The sequence below is a fragment of the Nicotiana tabacum genome, chromosome 1, assembly GCF_000715075.1.
Source record: "Nicotiana tabacum cultivar K326 chromosome 1, ASM71507v2, whole genome shotgun sequence".
NCBI classification, from domain to species: domain Eukaryota; kingdom Viridiplantae; phylum Streptophyta; class Magnoliopsida; order Solanales; family Solanaceae; genus Nicotiana; species Nicotiana tabacum.
The window spans coordinates 146,556,963-146,578,463 of NC_134080.1; the positions used below are offsets into that span (position 1 = coordinate 146,556,963).

Sequence of the window (21,501 nt, forward strand, 5' to 3'; positions counted from 1 at the left end):
CACCCCGAATTGGCAAGGGCCATTTATTGTAACCAGAGTATTGTCCAATGGTGCTCTATGTTTAATAGATTTCGAAGGAAAATGCATAGACATGGCCATCAATTCCGATGCAGTCAAGAGATATTATGTATGATTTCTTTGTTATAATTGTTGATTGTTTGTACCGGCCATTGTTTCGAAGATTGAAATGATGAAGGCAATTCGTTCTTCTATCTAAACATTTTACCCTTTGTTCCCCCTTTTTTTATCTTTATTTATTTCTTTCATACCCCTCTTTTGGAATCAATAACGAAAAAGAGAGAGTAGAAAAGAAAAAGAGAAAAGAAAAAAGTATAACAACAAGGAAATTCATGGTGTGAACTACGTTTGACCTGATTCCTATTAAGGATACATAGGCAGCCTCACGGCTCGGTCATAGTAAAATAAAATATCAAAAGATCCCCAAGCAAGAAACTGGGGCAGAAGTTGTACTTGTAATAAGAAATGTGATTCCAAAAGTTGTAATTCTAACCCATTTTGAAGTTGTTTTGAGCCCGTTTTATACCCTTTTCCTTCCAAACATATCCAAGAACCCACATTGTTGCCCAAAGAAAGACCTCCCGATCAGTCTGCGAGAGATGCCAAGTCGAGCAATGTAAAGAGAATTCATATCAAGGGCAACACTCCGGTTTAAGCAAGAAAAATCAAAAAATGAGAGAGTCTTATTGGTGAAAACCCTCATGGGCACCATAAGGCGACGAAAGCCGAGAGAAAATAAAATGAGAGAGTCTTATTGGTGAAAACCTTCGTGGGCACCATAAGGCGACAAGGAATTGAGGAACAAACAAATGAGAGAGGTTTGTCGGTGAAAACCCTTCAGGGCACTGCAAGTTGAACAAGGTCCGTAAGTTGGCGGAAAGTAAAATTGGGTTGTGGAAATCTTGGAGAACAAAATAAAACAATTGGAAAGGAGATTGGTTAAATAGACTGGGTTGATTAATCCAAAATGCATACCATGATCATTGGTGCCAGTGAATCCACTCAGATAAGTTTCTTTTCCTACCTCCAACAGTCGTCCAAATTTGGATTCTCTTCTTTATTCTTAATTCTCAAAATCATTGCATTTCATTGTTGTTAATTTTACTCCTCTAAAGCTCTTCCAAGCTTAGACCATGTTCAAGGCAGTCAGAATGAAGCAAAGCCTCGCAAAGGAAAACCACCTTCAGCAAGAATGCCACAACTAACCACCACGCTTTAAACTGACAAGATTTTCTTTGATTTGAAACAGGGGCAAAGATGGCATTTGTTTTAGAAAATCATCCGTAAGGAGAACAAGTACCAGAATTTTTTTCTTTTTGTTATGTCTATTTTGTTGAAGTCAGGTGCCCATCTGAAGAACAGGGAAGAACAACACGGATTTTAAGGAACAACAGTTGAAGATTCAGTAATCAGGCGTCCACCTGGAGAACAAGAAACAACAGTTAAAGTATCAGCAATCAGGCGTCCACCTGGAGAACAAGGAACAACAGATAAAGTACTAGCAATCAGGCGTCCACCTGGAGAACAAGGAACAACAGTTGAAGTTTCAGCAATCAGGCGCCCACCTGGAGAGCAAGGGAATACATTTCAGGTTCAGCAATCAGGAGCCCACCTAGATAACAAGGGAATACATTTCGAGTCTCAGTAATCAGGAGCCCTCCCCCGCAGACACAGCGTTACCCTGCCATCATTCACAAGATCCACTATACTCCAAGATAAAATAAACAAGTACTACCACAAAACCAACGACAAACTAAATGCAAGGAATATAGTCTAAACTAAACGACACACAAGCAAGTAAAACTACTAAAGTCTATAATAGAAAAGATAATAGAAGGAAACAGATTGTACTAAGATGAGAACGACGGAACCTGAATTGTAGATGGAATGCCAAATCGACTAAAACCTGGTAGAAGGTCTCTCCAACTGCCGCGGCAACCACCCCCTCGGACCCCATTGATTCCCATAAATGTTGCAGTTCTCTTTGTCATCATGTATTCGCAAGAGCAATTTCCGAAAGTAAAGAATTTTTTGTTTTAGATATCTAGTTTTGGAGGATGTGTGGATGGAAAGGATAAGCGTGAACAGCACCAAAACTTATAAACTCTGTCGGGTCACACTTCTGGGAGACACGTGAGGTCTTCCAATGGAATGACTATCTGGTGGGACTATCTCCAAGAGGAACAAGAGATTTCATGGTGTTCCAGATGGTTACTGCAGCCTAGTGTTTGAAAAAGTGATCGCTTCGTCGCTTTAAGCGCGAAGCGACTAGGCATCGCTTTTCCCAGCCTGAGGCGACTCGACCATGTGAAGCGTGTGCTTCAGTTGAAGAAGCGACGAAGTGACAGAAGCGACGCAGTGATCGCTTAGTTTGGGTCTGTTTTTTTATTATACAAAACAGACCCCTAAGACCAAAATTGACCATTTCTTCTTCTCTCTTCTTCGATCGACAAAACCTAGGGTTCTGCTATTTTTTTCTTCTTCTCCTTTCTTCAGTTGAAGAAGACTCGACCACTGCTGACCAGTGACCATTGAAGAAGACTCGACCATGTAATTTTCTTCTTCTCCTTTCTTCTTCTCATTTTTTTCTTTCTTCTTGTTCCCGTCCAGATTCTGCTATTTTTTTCTTTCTTTTTTCTTCTTTCTTCCTTCTTCTATTTCCTTTATCTCTGAAGTCTGACCATTGACCGCACAGCGCTGGTTTGATTTTTTTTTCCCCTTTTATTCTTCTTATTTATTAATTTTAATATGTATTTTAGTTTATAAAATTAATTATTATTTATATATGTTGTATTTTTCAGTTTGTTTGATTTTTTTAGTGTATATTTCAGTATATAAAATTAATTATTATATATATGTTATATTTTCAGTTTATTTGATTAGTTTTATATGTATTTCATTTTAGAAAATTCATTATTATTAATTATTATATATATGTTATATTTTAGTTTATTTGATTTTTTTAATGTGTATTTCAGCTTATAAAATTATTTATTATATATATTATGTGTATTTTCAGTTTATTTGATTATGTATTTTCTTATATCTTAATAGGGATTTCAAAATGTCTCAAAGTTCAAAAAATAAAGACTCGGCTTGGCGATATGGCAATAGAGTTAATGAGAAGAATACAAATGTTGTATGCAAGTTTTGTAACAAGATTACAACAGGTGGAATTTATCGCTTTAAATTCCATCTTATTGGTGGCACTAGAAAAGTCACAAGTTGTCCGAAATGCCCACCGGAGGTAAGGGATGAAACAAAGAATTTTGTTGAGAAGAAAGAACAAAAAAATCAAATGAGTCATCAACAATTGGTGACCAATCTTGGTGATGATGATAATATTGATGAATTGTCACTTCCAACAAAACAGGGAAGGGATGCAATCTCTTCAATCCATGGATCATCAACGGGTACGAGTAGGACTAAAGGTCCTATAGATTGCTATTTCCCAAAGAAGTCAGAAGCAAAGAGCGGCGGAAAAGATGTAAAAAGGTTGCTAAGGACATTTTGAGGGATCGTGCAGTTAGAGCTTTTGCACGATGGGTCTATGATGCTGGGCTCCCCTTCAATTGTGTCAACTATGATACTTTGGGAGACTTTATTGAGGTCGTTGGTCAATACGGACCTGGAATGAAGTCTCCCACTTATCATGAAATCAGAGGTCCTTATCGAAATAAGGAAGTGGAGGAGACTAATAAAATTGTCGAGGAACATAAAGTTGTGAAGAACAAGTATGGTTGCTCCATTATGATGGATAAGTGGACGGCAAAAATTGGGAAAATGATTATTAATGTGTTGATGAATTTTTCCGGGGGAAGTTTGTTTCTTGAGTCCATTGATGCTAGCGACGCATCCACTGGCCACATCAAAATGTTCAACTTGTTTCAGAACACCATTGAAAAAATTGACCCAAGCAAAGTTGTTCAAGTGGTCACTAATAATGCGAGTGAAAATGTGAAAGCGGGTGGCATGATTGAAAGAGCGTACAAGAATGTCTATTGGACTCCATGTGCGGCTCATTGCATCAACTTAATGTTCGGGGACATTTTCAAGGAAAAATCCTTCTCTACGGTTTTTAGCCAGGGCGTTAAGGTACATTCTTATATTTTTCAGCGGCTCTTGTTATTGAATATGATTAGAAGATTCACCGGAAAAAATAATTTGGTGAAACCGGGCAAGACAAGGTTCGCCACTGCTTTCTTGACTTTGCGTAGTATCCACTTGCAAAAAGCCAATTTGAGAAAGTTCAGAGGAATGGAGCAAGAGTAAATTTGCAAAGGAAAGTGCGCGGAAAGATGTTGCACGCATTATTCTTTCTTATTCTTTTTAGAATAATGTCCTTCATGCTCTTAAAATTGGTGGCCCTTTGGTTAAAGTACTCTGTTAGGTGGATGGGGTGCAAAAACCACCAATGGGCTACCTCTATGAAGCTATGGATAGGGCGAAGGAGGCTATTCAAGCATCATTCACTGATGAGCAGAAATATGCAAAGGTCTTTCAGATCATTGATGCAAGATGGAATGAGCAACTTCATAGACCTTTGCATGCAGCTGGACTTATTCTGAACCCGTCACTCTTTTATGATCAGCATGAAAATAATTCACTTGCTAGAGAAGTGTGGATAGGATTCCATGAGGTTCTTATCAAGTTGACCCCAGATGAAGACTTGCAAGAAATGGTAGTAGATCAGATTGCTATTTACAAGGCACCTAAAGGACTTTTTAAGCTCCGACTTGCTATTAAACAAAGAAAGACGAAGTCGCCAGGTGACCAAGTATTTCTATATTTTATAGCTCTAACTTTGATGTATTTTTTATATTTATTAACTTTTGAACATTTTTTTTACTTCTATAGTTGAGTGGTGGGACCAATATGGTGTAAAGACTCCGGATTTACAAACTTTCGCCATCAAAGTTCTAAGTTTAACTTGTATCTCATCCGGATGTGAAAGGAACTGGAGCGCTTTTGAACATGTGAGAAATAAAAAGAATTATTTCGTGTTTTGAGATAAAGTAAATTATATCTCAATTGTCCCAACTCCTACTAATTAGTTGACATATCTTGTTTGCAGATTCATACAAAGAAGAGGAATCGACTAACCTTGAAGTGCCTCCATAATCTAGTTTCCATAAAATAAAATAGAGCATTGAGGCATCGCTACAACCACCGCAATCTAATTGATCCAATTCTTTTGGACAATATTAATGAGGCTAATGAGTGGCTAACCATAGTCCCCGAAAATTGTGAAGATGAAGAAGTATTTGAAGGCGACTCTAATTTCACTTGGGGTGATGTTGCGGTTGGTAGTGGAGTTGGGGAGAATCCTTATGGTTTAAGGGGGAATACTTCAAGTTCAAGCTCGATTAGGAAGTTTAAAAGTGTGGCTACTACAAGTCGATCCCTATCCCTAATTGATGAAGATGAAAGTGATCATGAAGAGGAAGAGGAGGGGGAAGAAGAAGATGACGAGCAATATGAAGATAACAGAGGAATTCAAGATTTTGACAATCTTGAAGAAGAACAAGAAGAGTAGAAGAATAAGATGTTGATTCTAGTAATTTAGTAGCTTTGATTTTGCTTGTCCTATGGTTTGTGGAGGATTTGGTGGTACCTAATACCTACTTTTAAGTTTTTAAGTTGAAGTTTTTGATTATTTATAATTTTATATTGTGTCTTTGCAAGGTTTACATTATGTTTTTTAAGAATTGTGCTTCACTTTAATAAAGTGTGCGCTTTGCTTTTGAAGCGAGGCGAGCCCTTATCGCTTTTTTGCGCTTATCGCTCTTAAAAACGTGCAGCTTCTATGTTTTCACTTTTCACTAATGTACTTTTGATTTTCTTCATTTTCTTTTTCTTCTGAGGTTAATATTGTCAATCCATAATATTTAAGGGGGAGATGAGATAAACAGCCAAAATTTTACCAGGTACAAACACAATGAGGTAAAAGAATTGAACATGTGGACAACTAAGCTTTGTTAAGCTCACCTGCCAAAAGTGAAGCTCAAGTGTCACATCACATGACAGGACCAACAAAATGGGCATACTGAAAAGTTAAAGAACAAGCTGAATCAACTTATGCATGAGCATCTTAACCCCCAAAACATAAATTCATTAAATGTTCCAGACAAGTCAATAAAGCAATCACAAATAACCTGTTATCTCATTCAAAATAAGTAATACGTCAACAAAAGTGTGCTTTCAGAATAGAAACACAACCTTCAGAGTTCTGTTCAGCATGTCTACATGCAAATTTACTAGTGCAAAGAGAAATAAATGCCTATTTATGGGGGTTGGGGAGAGGGGGGGGGAGAGAGAAACATAAGAGCCTGAATCAACCTAAGTTACTGTCAAGATCAAACTTCTCAATGTTATCTCCGGAAAACATAATTCATCAAATGTTCCACATAAGCTCAAATATGTGTGCGGGTGAGAGAGGGGACTCTGGAAGAAAGCTATTTAAGAAAACAGAAAGAGAAGAAAAACTCTCTAACACACACTGACTATCCCGATAATTTGTTCCATATCCAAAAGGGCAGCCTGGTGCACAAGACATCCCATGTTCACGCAGGATTCGGGGAAGGGTCGCACCCGAAGGGGTGTGATGTAGACAGCCTCCCGAAAGCAAGCATTAGTGGCTGCTTACAAGGTTCAAAAGACAACTTTACCGTTGCTCTAAGGCTCCCCTTCAATTATCATTCAAGACCATTTCTGAGGTGAAAACCAAAGCTAGTTATCATATTTTAAAAAGCAGCAGCCTAAAGATTACAAAATAAGCACAAGTTGCAAATTGTGATCTTTTAAATCATTTAAAGAATATTGAGAAACTCCTCCCTTCAAAGAAAACCTATTTTGGTCTTCAAATGACCTTAACCACATTTCTTAACATAAACAAATTAGAGTCGCTACAAAAGTATTTTACTCCAAAAGATGTCTGCTACTATAAGGAAAAGCTTCAAAATATAACTATTATAACTGAAAAGCAATAAGTGATGACTCCCTATAAACAGTATTGTCAAAGGAGCGCTTAAAGCGCGCTTAAGCCCTGAATCGAGGCTCAAAACACGTTGAGCGCTTCGCCTCGCTTTGTGGGCGCTTTAGTGTCGCATCAAAGCTCTAAGGCATATTTTTCCTTGCCAATGAGTGTAATCTTGAAAAGGCGACCTTAAACAATTGATATTTCACTTTATCGTGAACATTTTTTTAATTTCTTTGTCCATATATTTGTTATTCATGCTTATAATGATTAGTCTTGGAGACTTCATGCATATTTTTACTTTTTCTCCCGTTGCGCTTTTTTTCATTAAAGCCCACGCTTTATTTGTGCTTCACGCTTAAAGCTCCAACGGACCTTAGAGCTTTTTTGTGTTTTTCGCCTTTGATAACTCTGCCTATAAATGTGAATAACTATAGTAATGCAGATAATGACCATTAACATACATGTCCTATCAATGCAACAAAAACATAAAAGGATATAAAATTCACTATGCAAGATTATTTCTTGGTAAGGAAATCAAAATACCTGAGCAAAAAATCAGTTAGCATTGTTACTCATGTTCTAAAGAGTTAATCAACGAAAGATTTCCATTTAGAACCCTCTGCAAACTTTCTAACACATTTTGCATTCGTTTCAGATAAAGGGCTTTTGGCATTTCTATAGAAGGCCAGCAGCTCATCCTAACATTCTCCGGATGACAATTTATAAAGTGCTCCGCGAACCGCTTCTCTGTCATCCTCAATGCTGTGAAAACCGCAGGAACCTTGAACTGGGGGAGAAGCCCCATATCTTCTATCGTTTCCCCTAAAAGAAATCGTGGTTTAATAACGGTATCCAAATTCAAGAACAGCAAACTCGGTTTGTGAAGTACTACACTGGCAGATAGCTTCATAGTGCCTATTACAAAATCCATATTCCTTTTCACTTTATCAATGGAAAGCGTGCTCACGAGTGGTGATCTTCCAAAAAGCTGGAAAACCTCATCTTCCATTAACCCGTATTGCACCAAATTAGCCACCTTTTCACGGATAGTTTCAACCCGCGAAACAAGAATCAGTGAAACCACATACTTATACATCCGGGAACCCTTTTCCACCTTCGTTCTACGAATTAAATCAAGCTTCTCATCTCCTACAGAATTTCTTGAAATCATTTCAGGGCGAACCAGTAACATAGATACTAAGTCACTTCTACTAAGACCAAAATTTTCATAGATTCTAATCACAGGCCTAATTTTGTCGTCTAAATTATAAGTAAGCAATGACGGATTTCTCCTAACAGCTTTAAGAAATACCTCATTTGACCCAAACAAAGTTGTCAAAAATTGAAGGCGTTGCCAGCAACCTTCGATTCGACTGCGTAAGAGAGCAGGACGGTATGTTATAATCTTTGTAAGGTGGGAAGATGTAATGCCCAAGTCAGTGACTGTCTGGAGCTTTGATTGGAGAAGGGTCTGTGACATTCTGCGGGAAGATGGGAGGCTCTTGAAAATCTTGGAGATATCATTTTCTGTGAAACCCCATTGTTTGAAGACGTCAGATATCTCCTCTTCCAGGGTTTCAGCCTCTGTGACAAAGAATCTACTGGGGTTTAAGCCAAGGTGCTTCAGAGCGGAGATCTTCAAGTGCTGAGATGGGAAGAGTGGGAAATGCAAACGAATAAAGACCATCGGTGTCGCCGGCGTAGTGAACCAAAAAGAAAAAACACCAAATGGTCCTTAATGTATGAAAAAGTGGACACTTTTAATCCACAACCCTAAATACACTATTAAATTTGACATATTGCTCACCTACACCTCATGCAAGAAGAAAAATAAAGTGATTTTTTAAGCTCCTAGCGACTGTTGTTCGATTCAAACGACTGGGTGGGTTGTGTGCATATCCCTATTGATGTTGATGCCAAAAGCACCTGAATTTTCACTCAAATACACGAATTGCATAGAGTTAAAGAGAACAGAATTAAGATATCTGAAAACTGGAAGAGCTAAAATTGGGAGTAGTCAAAAGTATCATTTCTACACTAACAACAACAAAAAACACATTTTAATACGATGAGTCGGTAATGTGTACGCACACTTTACCCTATATTGTGGAGGTAAAGAGGTTATTTTCAATAGACCCCCTGCTCAGAAAAAGCATAGTCACAGCATAGTAAAACAAATACACTACAGGAAAAGCCATGGGAAAAAAGCAGTAACAAAAAGTAGTAACAATACCATGATAATAAGATAACGAAGCAAAATACACAACCGGTAGTAATAGAGATCTAAGTGTAAGAGAATCCGTGATTAATAATGATACTACAAGTATTAAAAGGAAAAGCTTGACTACCTACTAACCTTCTACCATAATTCTCAACATCCATACTCTCTTATCAAGGGTCATGTCTTCGGTAAGCTGCAAATATGTCATGTCCTGCCTTATCACCTCTCCCCAATACTTCTTTCACCTACCTCTACCTCTCCTTAAACCCACCATGTCCAACCTTTTACACCTTCTCACTGGGGTATGTAGGCACCTCTTTTTCACATGCCCGAACCATCTTAGCATCGCTTAACTTATCTTGTCCACCATGGGAGCAACTCTCACCTTGTTTGTAATATCCTCATTCCTAATCGTATCTCTCCTAGTATGCGGTTGATTTATATGTTTATTTTTTCTTCTTTTATTTGTCTGTGATTCAGCAATCCCAAAGTTTCTTTTTAATCCGATCAAATAAGGAAAAAATCTTTTTTTTTCATACTCTTTCATAAAATAAATATTGTTAAGAACTCTCCTGCATGAAAACAAAAAAGTTTATGACGCTGAACTGAACTTCCGATAGATAAGAGAAAATCGAAAATACCCCATATCTCATACTACTCTATCGATACAGAATCTAATGTTTTGAAGAAGAAAAAAACAATACAAAAATTTCTCTCATACATCCATCTCAGCATCCTCATTTATGTTACTTTCAACCCTTAGACATGCGAGTTCTTGATTGCCAATACTCTGTGTCATGGAACATAGATAGCGTAACAACCACTCTATAGAATTTACTTTTAAGTCTTGATGGCATATTCTTATCATACAAGACACCAGATGCGAGCCTCCATTTTATCCATCCCGCGCCAACAAGATGTGGAACATCTAATCTCCCCATTACCTTGAATCTTTTTACCTAAGATACTTAAAACTTCCTCTCTTAGGAATGACTTGTGCATCAAGCCTTACTTCCACTTTAGTTTCATGAGTCATGTTACTAAACTTGCACTCAAAGTATTCTGTCTTAGTCTTTCTCAACCTGAAACTCTTAGACTCCAGGGTTTATCTCCAAACCTTCATTCTAGTGTTAACACCGCCTCGTATCTCGTCAATTAGTACTATGTCATCTATAAATAGCATGCACCAAGGCACCTCCCCTTGAATGTGTCGCATCAATTCATCCATCACCAATGCTAATAAGAACGGGCTAAAAGCTCATTCGTGGTGTAACCTTATCACGATTGAAAAGTGGTCCGAGTCTCACCACTGTCCTTACCTAGATTGTGGTTCCATCGTACATGTCTTTAATCACTCTAGTGTATTCTACAGGTACACCTCTGGCCTTTAAATATTTCCATAAAACCTATCTTGGGATTTATCATATACTTTTTTCTAGATCAATGAATACCATATGTAAGTCCCTTTTCATGTCCATGTACTGCTCCACTAGTCTCCTCACAAGGTGGATGGCTTACATAACCGGCACTTCAGCATGTAACAAAAGTGGTTCTCTAAAATAAACTCATTTCTTTTATCCTTCATATCCACCATGCTCTCTCAAACTTTCTTAGTGTGGTTAAGAAGCTTGATACTCTTATAATTATTCCAATTTTGAGTATCTCATTTGTTATTGTACAACGTGACCATCATACTTTGCCTCTATTTTTCGGCCATCTTTCTTGTCCTAAAATAACATTAAACAACCTAGTTAGCCACTTAAAACTTGCCTTGCCCGTGCTCTTCCAAAATTCTATCAGGATCTTATAAGCATTTCCCTCACAAACCTACTCATTCTTTTGTTACATCCCGTACTTTTGTACGTTGGACTTGTCGTAAGTTATAACTTTAAGGACAAGATTATTTTTAAGGTTATAAGTGATTATGCTAAGTTTAGAAAGTATTGAGGAAGTGTCGTAAGGATTAGAGGCTAACAAATCGAAGAGAATAAGTTTCTCATTGTAATACCTCGTGCTTTTGGGCTATGGCTTGAGCCGCTCGACGTATGTAAGTAGACCCGAGCTACGAAAATTTTTGGTCATATTCAAGTATGCAAATAAAGAGCACAGTGTATAAAAAGATGAAGTCCCGAAATAATGTAGGACTTAAGAGCGTGACGGTGGTGGTTGGGGATAATATTTAGTGTGTATAATGAGGCTATGAACTAGAATTATACACATGATAGTGATAATGAGTTTATGAAGTGTGTCTAAAATAATTATTATTTAAGTGAAATTAGATCAAGAAATTAATTATGTGTGTAGCTTATTAATTAAGGGAGGGTAATGGAGTTAAATTAATTACATTAAACTGTTGGATAAAGTAGTGACTGGAAAGACCTTTTCCACATGGCATCTTGGGAAGATGTGCATGTATGACTCATAACTTTTACTAATTGGTGGCATTATTTGGCAGGGGTATATTTATTAAAAAGGTGATGTGTATGTGGACCCCACAATCCATTATACATAATTTATCATAATAATTCTCATTTTGGATGAAACTTATTATTCCAATTTACCCCCAAATTAGCTCCTCCTTCTCTCTCTCTTTATATATATATATATATATACACGCAAGTTGGGTCTCGAAAGTTCGTAAATATTGCGGGATCATCGTTCTTCTTCTTGTTCTTGGTGTGGATATGATTTTGGACTAAATCAAACTAGGATTGAGTGTTGTTGAAGCCAAATGAGGTAAGAATTCTCCTCTCTTTTATATATTTAAATTCGTCTAGGTCATAGCTAAATTGTGGGATGAGAAATATAGAGTTAATAGCGAAAAATTATATTTTGACATTATTGTTGTTGTTATTGTATCGACTGTTTAGTAATTTTCTAGGTTTTGTTGTGGCTGAAAATTATTTGAGTAACGTGAGTATATTTTTGTTGTTGTAATTGATATGTGTTTTGAAGGAAAGAAAAAATTGGAGAAGTGTGTTTGATAATCGTAGCCGAGTTTGCCGCTTGTTGTATCATTGTTTGGATTGTAAAACTTGTTATAGGAGTTACTGCTTATGTTGTTGTGTTACCTTGCCTATGATAGTCTTGAGGGAATGATAAGAACATGGGAAATGTTGTTTGTTTCGTTATTGGAGAGGTTACCTTCCATTATGCGATTAAGAGAATATTTCGCATGCTTGACGATAGTATCATTCTTGTTATCGTATAGGTCGTGAAGCGGATATGAGTAGAGCTCTTGAGCCAGTGCTAAATCTTTTCTTCTCTTGGTATGTTTTAAGATAAAATGAAATATAAACGAACGTTATTCCAAAATAACTCCACTCTTAGTAAGCAGGGACACCCAAGTCATTCACTTCCTCATGATGTTGTTCAAGTACATTATGTATCAAATTCTAAGTCTTGTTGATGCTTATGGTGATGATGTTAGTATTCATAATATAATCGAAGATGTAACGATATTACATCACTCCTAAGGAAGTTCTAAAAATCTTAAAAGGTTCTCTAAGACTATTACATTTTTGTGAGAATAAAAATTGATGTTATGCATACATATAAAGCACGTATAAATACTTGGCTATTGTACTCCTATCTTACCATAGACTACGGTCGGTTGGGCATTTATGCATCTTCATTTACCACCGAGCTACGGTCGGTTGGGCAGGCACTTATTTACCATCGAGCTATGGCTGGTTGGGCATTCACGCATCTTCATTTATCCTTGAGCTACGGCCGGTTGGGCAAACACGTATTTACCACCAAGCTACGGCCGGTTGGGCAGGCACGTATTTACCATCGAGCTACAGCCAATTGGGGAGTTATGCATTTACCACCGAGCTACAGCTGGTCGGGCAGTTACTACTAATCAACTAGGCAGTTAACATCATGATAATGATGTAGTCAGAACTATGACATTTTGTTTGTGTGTGTGTAAAATATGATACATGTTACGGCCCTCAGCGGCAAGTCAAAGATTATAGGTTGACTCTTATCCCTCCCAGTGATAGTATCTTACTGTTATGTCTTATTTTTGCCTTATATACTCGGTACATTCTTCGTACTGACGTTCGTTTGCCTGGGGGCATTATGTTTCATGCCACGCAAGTGTATATAGATGAGGCAAGGATCCTCCATTGTAGGCTATCTACGACCTTCATTTTGTCGGGGTTGTTCTTATCCCCCGATTGGAAACCATAAAACTGAGGAATTTACCCGAATCGACCCTGAATGTGCACTTCTCCGGGTTTAGCTTCATGTCGTATTTCTGATCACGCCCAACTAAGCCTTATAAAAAGGACAAAGTGGTCGCTGCAGATATATTCCGGTTAACAAGTCCGGAGTCGGATCTCACAGGGAATTAACCTATCATTCACAGCTATTGGACTCACAGAAATTCACGTATTCAATCATCAGAGATATTTAAGTAACAGATTGGATGTTTACTAACTAAATATTATGTAAAAATGCAGTAATTAAGAACTAACTATGAATGGTTTGTAAACAAGAATTGGAATGATCTAAGGTTCTAATTCCCCCTATTGTCGGAATCCTTTCCGCTACGTTTGCTATAAATTGCCTAAGTCTTCTCTATCGATCATGAGCACTATGAATGTCGTAACTCTCTCTTGACTAATTACAACAATATACTAGACATATTTTTCCGAATTACGCTAGCTAGCTTTAAGTACAGCTCACTTAGATCGCACCCAAGGTTTCGTTATCCCTAATTTCACCTTTAAACCTTTCGTATTGATCCCTCATATACGTTAGGAGTGATGATGTTCAACAACTACTTAAATATGAACTCTCTTCTGAGTAATTCACACTAAATAGGAATAGTTAATTGAGGCCCTTCAATCAACAACAATAAACATATAGTTGAACAAATAGAGAGAATACTATGGCGAATCTATATTAACGTAACGAGAAAATCGTCCTTCAACAGGTTCCATCAAAACCCTAGATTATGTGTTTAGCTACTCATACTCATAGTACAAATATCCAAAGTAATTTGCATAATTAAATTACAAAGCAAGGATAAAGAAATGTAGAAATCAATGATTCCAACTCCCAAGTAGTGTTCCACGAGCTATTCTTGCCTCCGGTTGCAAAAGTCCTTCAAAGTGGCATTTTTGAGTCTATTTGTATGTTTGGGACAAGCCCTAAATGTGTAGGTCAACTCCCAGTCAAGCCGGAAAATAATTAAAACCTTTAAAACTCGGACTGGGCCTAGCCTTAGGCATGGCGTCGCCTGAATAACGCCAGCCTCAGCCTGGCTTTAAGCTGGTGTCGCCAGGCTAACGCCTAGCTAGGCCTGACTTTAAGCTGGCTTCACTAGGCTAACGCCTAGTTGGGCCTGGCTTTAAGCTGGACTCGCCAGGCTAAAGCCTGGTTGAGATGGCTTTTGCCCGGCTTCTCCTTTTCACCGTTTTCGAGCGCACTTTCAACGTTTAAGCATCCCTTTAGCTCTACTTTCATTTCCGATGCACCTACACATAAAATAGACTCTATTACGCCCAAACAAAGTGTAATTCAACATTAAAGCATGTAAAACGCAAGGCATATAATGTGCATATTAAATATTTGCTCGTCCTCAAGCAATCAAGCTACACTTATGGACACAGCCTATTAAGCAATTCCCTTAACTTATTATACCAAGAATCTTTAAAATAGTTTAAGCACAAAGGCGTGACATCCTCGCCTCAATAATCGACTCACAAATACCATGCTTTATTCACAATTCACTTACTTACTCTAACATGGAGGTCAACAATATTACCTTTCCTTTATGAATCATATGCCCTCACCCAATCAAAGAGTGTAGTTCCACATACCATGAATTTTAATAACGTAGGAACTCAAGATAGGAAAAATTCACTTGCTCTCAGAAATAACATTCATATGCCCCAAATGACGTACCATAAGCTTGCCCTTAGTGTAATACTTCACTAATCGAGTTCATTCAGTCTAAGATCAAGTAGAACTTTCATTGGTTATAATGTAGGATGCGGGTCGGGTAGGATACATTTGGATATAAGTGACTACACCTCCCTTAAGCACATTAATACAAATACTTCAACCTTCAATCCCCTACTTATGTCAAACCAAGATTCCACCTTAACTTCACTATATTTCACCCCCTACTTATTTAAGCACTAATACATCAAAAGCCACCAACATCAGGAATTATATTTGTTTTCTCCCATTTTTTTTCCATACACTACTATATATCTACATATTTTTTCTTTCTTTCTTTTCTCCTTTTTTCTTCTTTTTCTATACAAATGACTTTTATTGATACATTTTTTTCATCCAGTGCACCTTTCTCCTTATTTCATTGTTCCACTCAAAAGCCAACCCACCACCCCACACTTTAACTTTTCCATAATTTATCACAATTCAAGTGCTCACGAGAGGTGACAAGGTTCAAATATATGGTCTATTCAAACAACGGGTATGGCTTATAATGTGGTTACCAAAGAAACATGATTATAGGCCAAAATGAGTTAACTACGATACATAACATTTATGTGGGTACTTTATATATATCCGGCTTAATAAAGAACTACCTATATCACTTATCAGACTGAAAAAGACTACTATTTCGCTTTGCACACACACGAGGCAAGTTCTAGACATCAAACGCAATGCACAGAATATATGCAAACCTCACAGACATGGCACATAACTCATTCAGAATTGGTTCCATCACGACACTCCGGTCAAAGCAGTTAAGAAAATTTAAGGATCCACGATTTAAGGTATTTATCCTAGAATCAAAAATTGAGCCTAAGTGTCTCAACCAGAGTATTGATTATTCTCCAGGCATCACAAAGCTCAGAGATATTGCTTCGATTAAGTGCTTAGCCACGTGATTCCTACTCCTAAAAATTAAAACTATCTACACCCGGTTCAACTAAAAACCCTTGGAAAAGAACCGCGGCCCAAAGAAAAACCAACTTGGAATTACTACACTACCTAAACAAAATCTTTTTGGTATTTTCTTTAGACTTACTTCCTTCAAGAAAACTGTCTAGGAGATCCATCGTCGGGAAGAGTCCAACATATTTATGTTTTTTTTAAATTTCTGCCTAAAAATAACTAACACAAAAAACACACTAATAATAAAAACAAAACAAGACAAATTCTAACAATTTCTAAAAATAAAAACAATCTAACAACTAACAAGAAAACACAAAATAGTAAAACACGAAATTCTAACAAGCTAACAACTAACAAAAATAAAAACAAGCTAACAACTACTAATAGCTACAAGTTCTCACCCTACACTTAAATCATGTATTGTCCTCGGTGCATGCACAATTAGACAAGACACGAAATAAAAAGAGTAGGGTGCAAGAAAACTCCCTGGTCAAGAAGCGTCGTCATCCTCTGACGCTCTCCACTCTTCATCATGTTCGTCCTCTTCATCATCACCATCTCCCTCACCATTTGACTGCATTGGATCAGCCTCAGACTTCTTCGGTATGTTGACATCCTCATTAGGGGGGAGTTTGTATCCCTCTCCTACACCAACCAGCTGCTGAGCATGAGCATTGAGCGGGTATCGCTGCTCCAAATCGGTCCTCTCCTCAGATGTGGCCGGGCGATCCCCTATCCACAACTGCAAATCCATCATCCCATAAAGATGGGCCATGAAACTGTCATCACGCACATTGCGCTCAGCACGTGTCAGTGTCCCAGCCTCGTCTTTCAGCCGGAGATTAGTGATGTCTGTTGATACCCAATTTTGCCCTCATATATTTTAAATATGCATAAATATTTTCACACTATTGCACATGCATTATTATTAGATTTACAAACATGCACAAGTGTTTTTACAATTTTTTTCTATAATTTTAAAGGCTTTAAATCAATTTATTTATGCATTTTAATTATCCTCATATTATTTTTATGATGATTTAATCATCTAAATTTATCATTTATGCCCATATAGTACTTAATTATTTTAATTGTATTTTTATAATTACATTTGCATTTTTAAGGCTAGAATTGCACATTTTGCAATAATAGCCCATATATATGCATAATTATATTATCTATACAGAAAATGACTTTTTATATTTTTATAATTTTAAGTAATTATTTTAAATCATTTCATGCACAAATGAAATTTTTTATTATTTATTACTTATTTTTATAAATTATTTTATTGATTTAATTGGGTATTTAAAATCTAGCCCTAAAACCCCAATTTCTGACCTAGCCTAACCCAATTACCCCAGCCCAATACATTAACCAGCCCAATACCCCATACTCGTCCAACCCAGACCCAAACCCGTCCAAATTAACTCGCCCGACCATAATCTAATCCTAGCCGTTGATCTCAGAAGATCAACGGCTTCCAATCACCCACACCCTTTTAATTAACCAACACCCCTAATCCTAATTCATTTTACACCACCCTCCGTCATTGAATCCTCTCGTCTCTTTCTCACCTCTCAAACCCTAACCCGTCGTCACTATTCTCCTATGATTCCTATCCAGAAATAGAATCATTCTTTGATTCCTTACCATATCTGGTCTTACCTCTTTACCAGCTACTCGTTTTTTATATTACTTAATCAGCTTGCCTCAAATGGCAAGTTAATATCAAGAGATACGAACTAGATCTGGTTTAAAATCTCTTAAATTTTGGTTGTTTCCATCTGTGTTCATCCTAACCTCTGTAAGTATGAATATTTTCTTATCTTTCAGTTAGGGTTTCAGATTTTGATTTGGACCAGATTTGGTCTGATTTTTGTTTATATTATGATTATTCTCCATCTATATGCTCTATTACTCACAAATCCGTCTATTTTAGTTGAATATTTTTACTTACCCTAAAACTAGGGTTTAAGATCTTTCCAGATCTAAAATGATTTTTTTATTTTTTCCAGTATTTTTTCTTTAATGTTTCTGTATATCTATCTCCGTATTTATAATTTCTTTCACTTACCCTAATTATTTCCGTCTATATGTCTTTGTGCATTTTTATTAAAGCTCTTTTGTATTTCTGCCTATTTTTACGTACATTAAATTTAGGGTTGTCATTATTTGGTATTTTTCCTCTAATGTTTCTGTCTATCTGCCTCTATTAACCTTTAACTCTTGCCGTTAACTGGTTGACTAATTTTACTCACCCCAAATTAGGGTTTTGAAATCTTTACTAAGATTTCAGCCTTTCCTCTCCTGTATGGTTCTGATATTTCCTTATCTCGTTCGATTTACCTATTCTCATTATGTCTTTACCTTATTTGTTCTGGTACTTGATTATTGATTGATTCTATATAGTATTGTCCCTAATTTAAGCAATAATGGCCTAACTATATGCTGCTAATTGATTGAACTCCGACTTTGATTGATTTTAGAGTTATTCTCATTCCTTATTTGTGTAAGACTGATTCATTACCTTGTTTATCTACCTAGTTGAGTACTATTTAAACCCCTCTCCCTTTTCCCCTTAAGACAAGACTTGAACTCTCTGATTCTCACTAAAAAGCTTAAGCTCTCTCTTGCTCTCTTGTTCTGATTTCTGTGCTAAGTGTCTCTTGATTTTTGTCAACTGAAAGCCAAGGCCAAAATTATTCTAGAACTTCATTACTGTGGTATACTTACTTGCTTTCTCACTTAACTGGTATGCCCTAACCTTTGCAAATTTCGTTCTCTATGCTTTGCTTGACTAGCTTGTTTTAATTCTCAGCATGATTCTATCCTTCATCTGATTGTGTGATTCCATTTAGTAACATTGTTAACCTATGACTAATTGGTTTCGAATAATATGAATCTTCTCATGAGTTAGCCTAAGGTTCAATCTGTTTCATGCATTGTTGTTAATTCTGCACCTATTTTGAACTTTGCACATTGCAAACATGTAATTAGTTAGCTTGTTGCTTAACTCATGTGTCATGTTTGTTTAAATCAAATGTTTCTGCCTAATTGTTGTTGTGATTAAACCATAACTAATTTGAATATCAGCATAGGTATTTAGCTTAACTAGACTTCAACTTATTTGAATTGTGTGTTTAAGCATGAATTCTGTATGTTTACTTGGTGCAGTTCTGCGTGCATTTCTATGTTTTGAATCCTGTTTCTTTTGAAATCCAACTATCTTTTAAAACCTGGACCTTCTCTCTTTATATACTCTTAGTCGTTTAGGTTCTCAACCACCTCAGTGTGAGCACTGCCTAGGGTCCTTGAGACTCTTTTGAACTCTGACACACTAGGGGGCTGGTTTTTCAATCTTTTATGAACTCTTTTTTGAATGTGTGATTCTGGTGTGAGCATTGGCCGGGGTCCCTGAGGCTTTTTGGGAACTTTGACACACTGGAAGCCTGGTTTTAATGTGCTGTGGATGAGTCATTGCTATGCTTCAAAGCTGTTATGTGGGAAGGCATGGTTCCCAAGTTCATTTGGGCCCATGAAGGCTCCCTATAGTGTAGATATTACCATTTTATAACTCATTTGTCTATTCTGGTCTGTAATAACTATGTAATAAGAGATTTGGTGATATTTAGTAAAGCTTCTTATATCTTTTGTTAAAACTAGGTAGAAATCCTGCCTATAGGATTTAATTATGATGATTGAATTGTGTGAGTACTATACTGTGCTCAGAAATCCTACCTATAGGACTTTCATGATCATCTTGATTCTGTATTTTACATTTGCATACTAGAGATCCTGCTTATAGGACTTCATTCAATTCTGCACATTAGAAGTCTTGTTCATAGGACTTATACATATTTTTAACAAATGTACATTAGCAGTCATGCCTATCGTACCATGTTGTTTGAGCTAACCGTCCTTCCTGGCAATTTGTTTAATCTCTACTCATACACAGTTAATAGATATCATGCCTATAAGGTTTAAATTAATAGATATCATGCCTATAGGGTTTAAATCAATCCGATAATAGAAATCATGCCTATATGACTAAAATCAATTTCAAACCTAGAAATCATGCTTATATGGTTTAAATCAATAGATATCATGCCTACAAGGTTTAAGCCAATTAAGCAATTAGAAAGCATGCCTGTAGGAAATAAAAATCTATCATTACGAGTTAAAATCAGTGTTACACCCAAAAACCATGTCTATAGGTATGTAATTGATAAGCTTGTAGAAATCATGCGTATAGGATCCTGTTGATCGATTCTTAATTCAACCGCTATTGTCAATCACTTAGGCAACGTATCTGTAGGACTTGATAATTATTCTGGGTTTATAATTGTGACACGTTACTGCCTGATGTGCCTAGATTCATGCTGAATAAAATTAGTAGGCAAACAAATAGGTCTTAATGCTAGCCTTAATAAAACTTCCTCTACACTCTATTTTTCTCACATAGATATCCTGCCTATAGGATTCCAAAGTTAACGAAGCTTGCTGATTCAATTGTGTGCTTTTGTTGCCTGTGTGTGGAGGTTAATGTGAGCCCATACTTGTTCTTTATCTGAAAGTCCTACTTGTTTTGTTTGTCGCCTAGATTTCACATTTTTAAGTAACATAGGGTGGTCTAGAGGTATCCCAAATAGAGGTCCTAATACCTCCAGGGCCACAGGTAAGGGACGAGTAGTGCACGCATAAGGAACGAGCTAGAAACTACTAGAATGCTTAAGTAACAACTTACAGATAATAATTGGGTAGTAAGGCGATGATAGTCCGTGCGCTAATGCTATGAGTAACACCCCGACTTGAGGGAGTTACAAAGTATTGCATGGAATGATCCTATAGGCTAAAAAACGTAGGACCACCCCCTATACCCCTGTTTAAAACAAATTGAATATTGTATTTGTCCAAATTATTTTCTCCCCTTTTTAGTTTAATTCGCTTAATTTAAGTTTGGCCGGGACCCACCGTTGTGGACCTCGAGGGGTGCCTAAAACCTTCCCCTCAAGGTAATTCGAGCCCTTACCCGATCTCTGGTGATGTAAATTGGTAGAACATGAGTTATCTGTTCTAGGTGCCCTAGTGCACCTTAATCCGTTAGGTGGTGACTCTTCCAATTCCAATTCCTTACCCATATCAAAAAAGAGTTGTCCCAGAAATGTCGAAACCCGATTTCGCGAGAAAAAGAGAGCGCGACAGCATGTCGACTCTGCTGAGGATATCTTTGGGCTCTTACCATAACGAACCTATTTGTGAATTAGTCTTTAAGCATGTCTTTATTATTCCATTAATACTTGCATACCCTTTCCCTTCCCCACTCTATGTGAATTAATTTGCCTATCTTCATTCATTTATGATTTCTCTTCCCTTTTTATCACTTTTTACTGTGGAAACT

The 21,501-nt window shown here is 37.0% G+C and overlaps 1 protein-coding gene across 1 annotated transcript; it reads right to left on the reverse strand.

Moving 5' to 3' along the window:
* Positions 1-7,565: 7,565 nt before the first annotated feature.
* On the reverse strand, positions 7,566-8,684 carry LOC107786153 (uncharacterized). Its single transcript, XM_016607606.1, has one exon. The coding sequence runs from the start codon at positions 8,682-8,684 to the stop codon at positions 7,566-7,568; it is 1,119 nt and encodes a 372-aa protein (XP_016463092.1).
* Positions 8,685-21,501: the final 12,817 nt, after the last annotated feature.